The following is a 12,035-nucleotide window of genomic DNA, read 5'->3' as shown; positions in this document are numbered from 1 at the left end:
ATTTCATTTGAACTCAACAAAAACCCTTAAATATGTATTTTCTTCCTTCTCCTCCATTGCCAGGCTACAGAAAGCTATGAATACTGTTACATTTGGTGACATTAAAACTTTCTGTCATACTAGTCATTGGCAGACCTAACCCACCCAAGAGTCACAGATCAATCAGGACGGCTGCTATTTTCATGTATGTGAAGAAAAGTGTAAACAAGTTAGTGCTTGTTATGTTGACGTCCCAGATCCATATTAATTCACAAATGATTAGAAAAATCCCACTCATTGGTAACACAGTAGAGCCACCCAGTAGAACCCAACCCTATTTTCATTCTACGCTCTAGACTGAGATGCTGGAAAAAAGAAAAAAGTACTCCAACAACCCAGTGAACCAGCAAGCTGCATCGTTTGGTTGTACTCTTTCCAAGTAAGCAAGGAAAAATTATTTGCTGAAATCTGAAGAAGTGTACAGTTATTTCAGAAATAAATCCTAAAAATACTGATCCTTCCCATTTTATATTTCTTAAAGCTGTTGCAAAGGATTCCCAGTGGTCAACTTCACGGGTGCACGCACATCTACCCGTGAGTTCACACACCAATAAAACAATCCAACTAACTACATGATATTAAGCAATTCACTAACTGCTACGTATTTCAACACAGAAGCTTTTTTCCTTCCCTCAGAAAGCTGTAAATTAGAATAAAGGTCTTTTACATGGTCTAGATCGAGGGCAGAGTAGACAATCTTCCCTCTGTCATCTCCGGAAAATAATTTCATTCCATTGGGACTCCAGGCTAAAGCTGTAATGCTACTTTTGTGGATACCAGCAACATCAAATCGCCGAAGCTGTGAAACAATACCAAAGAAAGACAAGAATGAAGGGCAAACACAGACACAACGCCTACTTGGTGACTTGGACAGATAAATCAGAGGTTCAATCCAAAAATGCAAGTCATTCTAATTTCTGTTAGAACAAACAAATAACAAACAACTCACCACTGAATAGCTCAGTCAGCTATTACAAATGAGTTCAGCAGAAGAATTTTTGATTAAATTCCTTTTGTAATGAAAAAAATGTTTTAAGATCACTGCTTTTCTAAGCTTAACATATAAAGCATAAAACATTCACACTTTATCAGGCAAAATTCTCTGTTTTTCACTATTACAAAGAATCCCCATAATACTCTACTAGGATCCACCATAATAAATCTCACAGTTTAGCCAAAAGCAAAGATTTACCTGTTTGTTTCTTCCAGGCAATGAAGACACAAGCTGAAAAACTGCAACTCGACCCGAGGCTGTACCAACAGCAACTAGATCATCAAAACAGCTCAGCAGCTTCACAAAAGTTATAGATTCACACTTCCCCTGTTGGAAGAAACCATACATAAAACTTGAAGAGTGACTGAGAGTCAAAGAACCAGTTTTGAATAGCCACTCAATTCTGAGCACCTTAGCACGGATAAAAACTTCATTAGAAGGAACACAGTTAAAAGTTCGTATTTACCTCAAAATTATATTTCTTCATCTGGTTTAAATGTCTACAGTAGAGATAAAGCATTCCAATGCTGCTTCCCACTGCAATGTAGTCGCCATTGGTATCAAGTGCTGTGAGGTACACCACAATAGAGCGAAAGCCTTTTTGGATCTTTGTTGGAATGGCATTGAGCAGATAATATAAGGGACAAAACTCCTTAAACAGAACCGGTGAAGTCACAGATGCCATAGCAAGCACTGGCATCAGTAATTTTAAGGCTGAAATAAACACATCTACTTCATGGCATAAGGAAATCTGAAAGACAAAACCAAAAGATAATCCATTAACTTCCTTGGAGATAATAAGTAGTTAACAGAAAGTCACCGCCTAACAAGTAGGCATGCAGAAATTGTCAGATTTTTTTGGTATAAAAAACCAAAAGCTTAACTCTTCTAGGGGACGTAAGCTGTTCTTAGAATAATCTCGTTCTTCAGAATAAGCTTGTTTTTTTCAGTTCAGTAATCTAAGGATGCATGGTAACTGCTAATTCTGGGATAAGCTTTTTTCCTTGCAGCTACAAGCTTATCAAAGTTGAGAAGATTGAGTAATTTGAACTCAGTTGGCTAGTGAAAGATCTGTACAGGCTGTGCCTGACACGGAACAATCCACATGGACTATTTCTTCATCTATCTGAAGATTCTCCCCTCAACCTTGCCAGCACTGAGAGCACGGGATGTTCACTGTTTAAGTAGGCATAGTGAGATCAAAGTGTCAATCTAGTATTTATGTTCAGCTCCCCATTCTCCATGTCCCCAGCCTCAAGAACAGAAATCATTTGCTACAAGCAAACCCAATTAACAGAGTGGTTTAGAGTTCCCCAAAAACAAATGCAGCTTTCCAAGAGGAGAATTGTGGATATCCGGAGTGAAGAGAGCTTTCTACAGTTACTTAAGCAAGTAATGTTGAAGATTTTCTTTAGCTTCAGCAGTTGTAACTTCCTTAAGGAAAAAAGAAACAGAAGTACAGCAAAACACACAAATGCTGAAAATTGTTCTGAAAAAGATTCCTCGTACAGTCTGCGTGGTATGTCCTATTTTGCCAAGTTAGTATTTCTCTAAGGATGAAAATGGTATTTTCATAGCTTCACACATTGCTTACAGCGTATCTCAACTAAATTAGAAATAACACTGCTGCACTCGTTTAATATCTCCATTACTGTGAAAAGCTCTGATGTCTCAATTTCCAAGCTCTGTCACTTACTGTGCAAGAGGATTCGCCGTGCTGGCTTTGTGCCCTGCAACACTTGCTGTCAACACGCAACTCCACCAAATCCAGGGGATTACTTATGATGCATTGCCCATTCAAGCCCATGTTAGACAAGACAGCAGGAATAAAGAGTTGTTCCTGGACTCCTATGTTCTCAGTTACAAAAAATAAACTGGCCACTGAAAAAGCTAACAGCAATTATCAGATGTTCTTAATTGCGGTAAATCTTACTGCTTGATAGAAAATAATTCCACTCTGGCACTGTTTACAACAGTCATGACACCTATTTCATAACATATCACGGGGATTAGCAGACCAATGTGTCCGAACTGCTTCTCAGGCAAGAGTTCTTTATGGAGTTGTGACTAAGTTACAAACAACCTAAGCACATCACCACTCTTATATTTTCACACATCTGTTTCCTATCTGTATTTTAGTACTCCTTTCTCCTAATATTTTCTACCTTCTATCCATACAGACAACTAAACATCAAAAAATCTACTGCTGAACTCTCCTGCTTGCTTCCCTAACCATGCTGCTTTGCTGGTTATGCAATTTTAATGCCTCCTGGTTGACTTTCCTTTTTCTTTAACTGAAACATAGACTCTGCCCTGAGTCCCATACATACAAAACTTCCTCTAATGTAAACTTCTGCCATAAACTCCCCAGTTACTGCTTCATGAACTTCACGTTTATTTCTTTAATTCCTCTTTGTCAGCTGAAGAGGTGACATCAGTCTCTCACCATGCTAAGACGCTCCCGCACCTGGAACCATTGCACATTTCCCAGCTGCCAAAGGACCTCACAGTCCTCAAAATTCACTCCCTCTCATTTTCCATCCATTACCCTTACAGCTCAAATGCAGCTGCTGAAAAAATAACCTATTACAAACTACAGAAACTTCTATAACTCAGAAAAAGTGCACTCTCCTTCCTTCTACAGCAACCCTATCTGCATTTTTTCCTATGTTTACAATGAATTGAAAAAAAAAAAAAAAAAGAAATATATATATATGGGGAAGTATTTGATAATAGTACCTTCTCCCCATTCCAAAGCACTGTAAGGAATTATTTTTTGTCGTATACTGAATTAATCTTCAAAAATGCAGTCAGGTTAGGAGTCTCATTCCTCCTAAGATTACTGTACAACATTATCACCCTTTCCTCTAATGAGGAAGTTGTAAACAGTAATGCTTATTTTTCTTTTCATAACTTATTCATCCCATAGAATTGAAATTGTATTAATAAGCTGCAATTTCTTGTCAACAAAGAAATTAGTTTAATTTTGAGTACTTGCACTGTTTGTGTAAAAATATAACTGGAAGCTCCAATCACCACTTTACTAAAAATACTGCTAATTAAGCAATTTTATCTAAGCCAAGCAAATGTAAAAGGGAGCAGGGAATTGCAGCACAGCCCTACGCACTCAGACACTTGTGTAAATGCAATCATTCTCCTCTACGGTCTTCAATCTCTAATTACACCTACACATCATATATAGTTCCCTATTTATTATCAGGATTCTATTTTATCTTTGTTAACCAAAGGCGAGCCGAGGGCTGTCTCTGCAGACAGCTGTTGGCTCAGCAGCACCGCGTCAGCACCCACTTGGAACAAGCCCTAAGCAGCGGATGCAGAGCGCAGGCAACACCTGATGCTGCCCATGGAAAACCAGATCAGAATCCTCCCTTTGCAACTCGTAGACAGCACTTAGGTATCGTGTTAAGTGAAGCATTTTGAAAAGCAGAGCTGTTGCTGCCTTTCCATGCAGAAGGCTCAGCGTTGCCTCACAGGGACGGCCAAAGTGGGGGATAATCCTGCGCTCAGACAGACGCTCAGTTGGCTGTGTGTCACAGACTCAGCACGAGAGGCCAAAGCCGTCACTGCTTTTCTCCGAACCAGGCATCCTCTGTGTACAGCTCTGCTGTTCAGCTCTTCGATAGAAATAAATCCTTACGTTCAGGCCCTTTGGAGAGGTACAAATTCTGACTTCGGACACATCCTGCTAGCTACAAACGCTTTTTATTCCAGAACTCGTGTTTTCAGGTAGCTACACACACACGGCTCTGAGCTACCCACGAAATGCTGCATTTCTGGCGTTTCTTCCGAAAGCAGAGGGGAGAAAAAAAAACCACACAAACAAGAAACAACGCAGGGTGACAGGAGCTGCGAAAAGGCCGATCCACGCTGCTGCCCGCACACACGGGAGCCCAGGACGCTCTCGGTGCGAACTTTCTCCTCCGACCCCTCGCCGCGCCGCGCCCCGAGCTCCCGTCACCTCAGCAAAGCTGCGGAGAAAGCGCCCGCCGCGGCCCGGATCCCCTCAGCCGCCCCGCGCACAACGCCCGCCCGGCGCCACCGCCCGCGCCCACCGCAGCCTTCCTGCCTGGAAGCGGGCTTCCGTCAGGCGCTCGCCGGCGTCCCTCTCCACAAGCAGGGGAAGGAGGCGGAGAAGCTCCGCCGGCCGCACCAGCGCCGTCGGCCGCTCTACCGCGGCGGCAAACCGCCGAGGACGGAGGCCGCACGGAGACGCGGCGGCGCTCACCTGGTCAGGAGCCGGGAGCGGTCACGGCTGCCGGCGGGGCGGGAGAAGAGACGGACCGGAGGGAGAGGACGCGGCACCGCTCAGGCCCCGAGGCACCGGCGGCGGCACCGCTGCCTGAGCCGCTCGGCGGGGCCGGGCCTGGGCGGGGCCGGACGTGAGCGCACTTCCGCGGGCGCCGCTATGGCGGGTGAGTGAGGGAAGGAGGGAGCGGGCCGGTCCTGCAGCCCGCCGCTGGGCGCCGCCTGCCTGGCTGCGGAGCGGGATGGCAGAGCCGGGGGGCAGCGTGGGGCTGCCAGGGATAGGCCGGGGGAGGCGCGGTGAGACGCCTTGTGGTCAGAGATAGGGGTCAGGTTATCTGTGTTAAGGTATCCCATCTCGGAATATGCTTTTAATAACGTGACTTTCGTGTAAGTAGTAACAAAACTGATAGGTGAGGAATTAGATTTCGTGAATGTAGTTAACGTAAATTCCGTTTTCACTGAATCACAAAATCGTTTGATTTGAAAGGGACCCTTAAAGGCCATCCAGTCCAACTGCCTGCACTGAATAGGGACACTCACAGCTCCACCGGGTGCTCAGAGCCGCGTCCAGCCTGACCTTGGCCGTCTCTAAGGATGGGGCATCCACCGCCTCTCTAGGCAACCTGTGCCAGTGCCTCACCACCCTTATTATAAGAAACCTTTCCCTTGTCTCAGACACACTGATTTGTTTCCATGTGTTTTCAATGAACTTCCCATTTTTTTCTTACGTAGCAAAAAGCCCTGCTGATGGTACTCCGAGAAGACCTGTTTTATCTGTCAGTGCGAGAAAAATTAAAGATAATGCAGCAGACTGGCATAACTTGATGATGAAATGGGAGAGACTGAATGATAATGGATTTACTACTGCCAACAAAATAGTCAACATGAAGATCAGTGAGCAGTAAGTATGCTGGTAACATATACCAGTAAAGACAGCATGAGGATTGCCTTACTGAGAAATTAATCTGTTTTCTTCACTATAAAGATTTTTTGGAGACTGAGGATAGAACAAGTCTGAGAGGATGAGTGAACTCTTAGATCAAACTCAGAAGCTGCACTTTTTGGTTCCATAAAACATTTACATTCAAATAAGATGTAAAGGTCTCATAAATACTAAAATAATCTCTTAAGGTAATAGCATTTGCGAGAAATAGAAAATGTTTATTACACTTACCCCAAGCATAATGGCTATTTAAAATACTTATGGAATGTACAAAATTAGAATCAAGTCCTACAAATCTGTGCCTACACAGAGATTTGTGATAGAGATGCAAGAGAGTTTCTTTACTCTTGTATATTCACACTGACGCCAATATTAGCAAATTTTACTAAAGTCAAGAGTTCAGCAGATTTTAAGAAAAATAGATCTGTTCTATATGGACAGAAGAAGTTATAACGGTGATGGTTTGAGAAAAAAAAACCCAAAACAATAAAATAATTTTGGTAGAATTTTGTCATCATGCTGTGAAGAAAAACCTTCCAACAATCAGGGTTTTAAGAATTAGCTTCTGAACAGTCTGACAGGTGAACAGGTTTTGTTTGATAGAGTTCTAACAGACAGGCTCAGGAATATTTTACCTTAAAGGTGTCAGATGTTGCTCTCTCTCTATAGCTCCTCCCTCTGCTCTGTCAATGTTTACAGGAAAATAAAGCAAGAGAAGTGGGAGAGTCAGCAAGACAGAATAGCTCAGTAGCTACTCTGGTTCACGGTTAAATCTTAGCACAAACTGTCAGTGAAAGTGACTGTGGGAAGGTACCAGGCTGTTGGCTGGGCCAGTTGAAGCCTGGCATACATTCCCCCTCGTCAGGGACAAGGTAAAGTGGGAAAAAGTGCTATCTTAACATTTGTAAATGTTTTGAGTTTTTTTTGAGCACAGGCTCTAAAGTAGAGAGACCCCATGTTCTTCTGAAGTTTACCAACCTTAATTGCTGATATGGTTAGCTGCGTTCCTTTCTGGTTTTATGTAGAAATTCTCATGAACAGCCTCTGAGAGATTCTGCGGGACCAGATCACACGGACTTTAACTCTGCACAGCTTGAGTAAACCTGTGTGCTTGACTTACGTTTCTGCTTTAGATTTCAAGATAACAAACTGGAGATAACCTGTGATAACAGTACCACAGAATCTGAAAAGCCATCTCCAAAATACAACGAAGAACTGGACAATTGCTGTGCAGAGTTACTGGAGGTCTTAAAAAAAATGGTAATATTCATTTTTCAGTCTTAGAATTAGTATCAAGAGTTTTCAAGTACAACCTAAGAACATGATGTCAAGTATCTGTTGTAAGCATAAAATCAGGGATTTTTATTCATACTTCATTGCCTTCAAACCTTAATGATATAAATCCAGCATGCTCCATTTGTTTGATTGCTTGCTAGATTGGAAAGTTGTTTTTATATCTACCTTCTGCTTAAAATTCAAATCCCCACTTATAATGTTATTTATAGTGTGATCCTCTGAAAACAAGTCATATAATAATCCATTCTAAAAATGCACTTGATGTCTGTTTTCTTATCCCAAATATGCCCTCTGTTTAGAACAAAGTAAACAGCAACTTAAAGCACACAGTAGTGCTTTATCTGCCATGATATCCATTGCAGCTATCTTTGCTCAAACATTATGCAATTACACTTTCAGTCTGCCTACCACTACTTTCTGTGCAGAGCTCATTCTTTCTATAAGGAGTAGAGAAAGATAATTATTTATTCTGTCCACCTTCTTTCTGGATACATTGCCAGGAATTAATGTCATATTTCAGTTTGACAGGAAGTTTTTGCTCAGTACTGAGATGAAAAATTTTTAATAAAAAAAGTGACTTTTACTGCCTTTTTGGAGGATCATTAAAAAGATAATAGATAGGCTTTTTATACAAACAGGCTACCAGACCAGTATTTAGAATAAGCAGAAGCACTTAGATTTTCCTCAGATTGCACTCTGTGGGAAGAAGCAAGAGTAATTTGGGTGTTTTCCTTTTTATGCAAAATCAGAATCAGTAATTATCTGCAGCATCTGAAATTTTAGGGTATCTCATTAATTCTGCATATAAGCTCCAGCTTTGATTCCTAATTGGAGTTAAAAAAAAAAAAAAAAAAAAAAGTGGATTAGAAATGCTAAGACTAAGTAGAGTCTTCAGAAAGTGTTTAAAAAATGCTGAAGATTATAGTGACTTCACGTTCCTGAGATACTCATTAGTTTTATGTATTCGTTGTTTTCAGACAAAAATACAGCTGAAAATGGAAAAGCTCTCTTCGACTACCAAAGGAATCTGTGACTTGGAGAAGTTCCACCATGGAGCTGGGAGTTGCACAGCACCCCTGTTTCACACATGGCCCACAGCGTACTTCTGTAAGTAAATTATGGATCGTTTTAGATAAATGCACTTTGTTGTTGAAGTCATCCAACATAGGACTGGAAAATGCACCCTTTTATATCTGTTTATCCTCCCTTGGAGAGAGAAAGTATAGGAATCAGTCTTCTTTATAATTGACTAATCGATAAACACAGGAGTGCATTACTTGGTTTAGGATTACTGCTGATGACTGCTTGTATGAATTACCAAGCATTGTCTGACATGCAACCATTATAGCTTAGAACTGAGCTTGTCAGCAGCTTCCAGTGCCCGAGCTGCAACAGCCACATCTTTTGTAGAGAGAGACAATTTTGCAGTTTGGTAATGTTAAGCTGTTGGCTACAGACGGACCTGTTACTTGACACCGAAATGAAATCCTTGAATGCAAAGAACGAGATACTCTTCCGTTATTTCTCGGGCAAACAAAGAAAAGTAGCTCTTATCAGTATCTTATCAGTGTCAGTCAAGATAAGTAAAGAATGTTGTTTCTGTCTTCTGTTACTATCAATCTTTTTTGGATTCGCTTGGTTGCAAAAGGTACTGCTTCCTAACTGCTATTCTAGTATAGCGAAGCCTAACTGCATGCAAATCAGCTGGCTTCTCTATGCAGTGAAAGTCATGCCTTGTGAAAGCCCTGCTTCTTATTTCACTACCACAAGCCAGTGGGAATCTTACATACTAGTCTGTCAACTTGAAAGGTTAAGAATGATGATGACAACCAACTGCTGTCAAAACAGTCATTGTGACTGAATCATTTAGTGATGGTCTTCACTCTGTGAAGAATAAATCTTCTTGAAAGTAGCAATAGTTCACACTAAGTTAGAAACAAAAATCAGTCTCTCTTTACAATGTATTTATGTGGCTATTTGGCTATTTTTTTATTTTATTTTATTTTATTTTTTAGAAAATCAATCAAATAGATGGTTATATAAATGTATTTTAAAGCCACTATATATATTACTAGTGTAACTAGTAACAATATTAGTTTTTACATTATGCACTTCAAGTTTGGTCAGTTGTCCTGTTTCCCCGTTATTCTTCACTATTGGTGTTTCTTATTGGCAATCATGCATTGCTGAAGGGCTTGACAGCATGCGAGGACATTCTTTGGATTAGATAAAATCAGCAGTGACTGAAATTTGAAGTTCCTACATTAAGATAGCATTGCAAAATCTTAAATAACATTTCAGTTATTTAAAAGAATGGCTATAACTGCCCTGAAAACCAATACCACTGCTTGTTCTAGAATTAAAAGGGGATTCATATCAAAATAACTGGTGTTTAAAAGTATGTCCAGAAACTGACTAAAATATTCAGCATTTTATGCTTCAGTATACAACATTATTGACTGTATAAGAAATAAGATGTTTAAATGTGGGGAACAGCTTTTGTTATTTTAGTGATCAACATAGTACAGGTGTAATTCAGCATTAAGCAAACTGCTGATCTCTTACCATCAGTGGGCTTGTTTTTTTCAATCCATTTCAGATGAGGTTTCTCTGAAGCTCTCTGAAATGTACAAGAAGGAACTGCAACTCAAGCAAACAATCGTACAAGAAATTGCTCATTCTGCTAACCAGGATCTGATGATGGTCTATTTATCATCATGGTTATACCAGCCTTACCTTGACAACAGCAGCAAACTACTGCTTGAAGCCATGCTTCTGGAAACAGGGCACAGACAGTGCTAGAATTTCAAATGTTGCTCAACTTGCTCCTAATGATGCTTACATCAAACTGAAATGAAAATTGATAAGGCTCACCAAGTAAATTCAGTTTTTGTAAAACTTATTAAAAATATTTTTTGTATTTATTACTTTGTCTCAGCTGATATTCTTTTCTTCACCAGACAATCTGAGTTTGGTTGCTTTAATCCTTTTTAAGTATATGACAGAGGCTATGGGTAGGAGGTTGGATAGAGGCTTCATGGTTGTACAAGTTCTCCATAACGAGAGATGAGCACTTCTGTAGTGGTCTCAGGGAGGAGATTCAATGCACATAGATACCTGGAACAAATAATTAACTACTTTCCAAGTCTTGATGTTCTAAAATATCTACACTGTTGCTCTTGCCATAGAAATTCACTGCTGCTTGATGTGGGTTGTTTTTTTGTTTTGTTTTGTTTTTGTTATTGTTGTTTTTAATATGACCGGTGTTCTTCTGCTAACAAGCACTGGTAGCTCAAATTCTTGTTTTTCTTTTTTTGTGCTGCTTTCTGCCTTTCTTGGAAAAAGAGAGTAGAGAGTATGTTTGGGAAAAATAGTTAATGCAAAAGCTAACTGCTGAAAGGAATTCAGTAACATTATTTGCTTTCGTTCCTAAAGACATAATAATCCCTTTGCATACCACTGCATCAGACCTGGGTGCCACAGAAAAGCTGTGACACTTACCAAGCCTTTAATAACTGTTGGCTGTTCTTGCAAATTAGCACTTTTCAGCAAAGTGTATTACAACTTGGAAACTCTGCAGCTGTTCCATCATTCTTTATTCTACTTCAACCCCTGATATTTTGTGCATTTAGGCCTTTCTTACTTAAGATTAATAATCCAAATTCCTCCCTCTTAATGATTGCATATATGACCTGCTCCTTATATGAAATGTTGCTTTAGATCTTCCGTTTCACACCATTAAATAGCATTCCTAAGTGCTGTTGAATCATTGCTGTGCCCTAAAAGATGTTTGCCCTTGATTTCTCCCTGAAACAACTATTTGAACTAAAAATAATGTGAAGTGCACGCTGCTAAGAAGCGGCTATAGCAGCTGTGGTTTGATATGAGAAAAATCTCATTAACAGCAAGCGATTCTGGCACAGGTTTGTGATAGGAAAAATAGGGTGATTTGCTTAGCTAGTTCTGAGCTGAAACCTCATAGGCTTGGTAAGGGAAATGCAAAAGTTGCCTGCAGCAACCAAATGGACATACATGAATTGGAAGAGTGTTCTTCTGTGTTCGGAGAGATTGCTTCTGGCAGCTTAATAGTGTCCTATTCTTAGCCCAACTTTCTAGTGTCTAAAAAAGAAATTCTACTGTACCTCAAGAATGCAATCAATTAGGGAAAGCTTTGTTAGTTTTTAATGTTTTTCTTTGCAAGTGTTCCATGCAGCTGAACAGCCACCTTCATTTATTTGAGTAGGGCCAGACCCTTGTCACTATGGAAACACTTTCATACTTGGAAAATATTTTGCAAGGAAACAAGGTGGGTTCATTTACAGAATTGCTCTTTTAAGATGTGCATAGGTACATTGTATTTCGTACCATGAGAAGATCAATAGGGTATGAAAACAAGTTCTCATTTTCTGCACAGGTGGAAATTGTAGTTTGTTCTTATTTCTGAGAAGAACTAAGCTCTTCAGGAAGGAGTCTTAATGTTTGTGAATCCCTTTGCTC

At 40.3% G+C, this 12,035-nt stretch overlaps 2 protein-coding genes across 2 annotated transcripts in view; one reads left to right on the top strand and one right to left on the bottom strand.

Moving 5' to 3' along the window:
• TECPR2 (tectonin beta-propeller repeat containing 2) overlaps window positions 1-5,418 on the bottom strand; it is a 39,617-nt gene extending 34,199 nt beyond the window's left edge. Inside the window, exons 1-4 of the mRNA XM_085225648.1 lie at window positions 5,280-5,418; window positions 1,500-1,784; window positions 1,232-1,360; window positions 707-838 (exon numbers count right to left, since the gene is read on the bottom strand). Coding sequence (XP_085081774.1) covers window positions 707-838; window positions 1,232-1,360; window positions 1,500-1,733 — 495 coding nt within the window. The 5' untranslated portion in view covers window positions 1,734-1,784; window positions 5,280-5,418. The remainder of the gene's footprint in view (window positions 1-706; window positions 839-1,231; window positions 1,361-1,499; window positions 1,785-5,279) is intronic.
• CINP (cyclin dependent kinase 2 interacting protein) lies at window positions 5,333-10,465 on the top strand. Its single transcript, XM_085225657.1, has 5 exons — window positions 5,333-5,466; window positions 6,032-6,200; window positions 7,376-7,502; window positions 8,516-8,645; window positions 10,138-10,465. The coding sequence occupies exons 1-5, from the start codon at window positions 5,460-5,462 to the stop codon at window positions 10,338-10,340; spliced, it is 636 nt and encodes a 211-aa protein (XP_085081783.1). The 5' UTR covers window positions 5,333-5,459; the 3' UTR covers window positions 10,341-10,465.
• Window positions 10,466-12,035: the final 1,570 nt, after the last annotated feature.

Source organism: Meleagris gallopavo, chromosome 5 (assembly GCF_905368555.1).
Source record: "Meleagris gallopavo chromosome 5, MGAL_WU_HG_1.1, whole genome shotgun sequence".
NCBI lineage: Eukaryota > Metazoa > Chordata > Aves > Galliformes > Phasianidae > Meleagris > Meleagris gallopavo.
The sequence above is the reverse complement of the archived record's forward strand: the minus strand, read 5'-3'. Positions and strand labels throughout refer to the sequence as shown.

What these genes read in the sequence shown, in the direction of transcription:
- CINP (XM_085225657.1), top strand. An exon ending in AACATGAAGATCAGTGAGCA is followed by an intron (nt 6,201 to 7,375) that starts GTAAGTATGCTG and finishes TTTCTGCTTTAG; the next exon opens with ATTTCAAGATAACAAACTGG. An exon ending in ATGGCCCACAGCGTACTTCT is followed by an intron (nt 8,646 to 10,137) that starts GTAAGTAAATTA and finishes AATCCATTTCAG; the next exon opens with ATGAGGTTTCTCTGAAGCTC.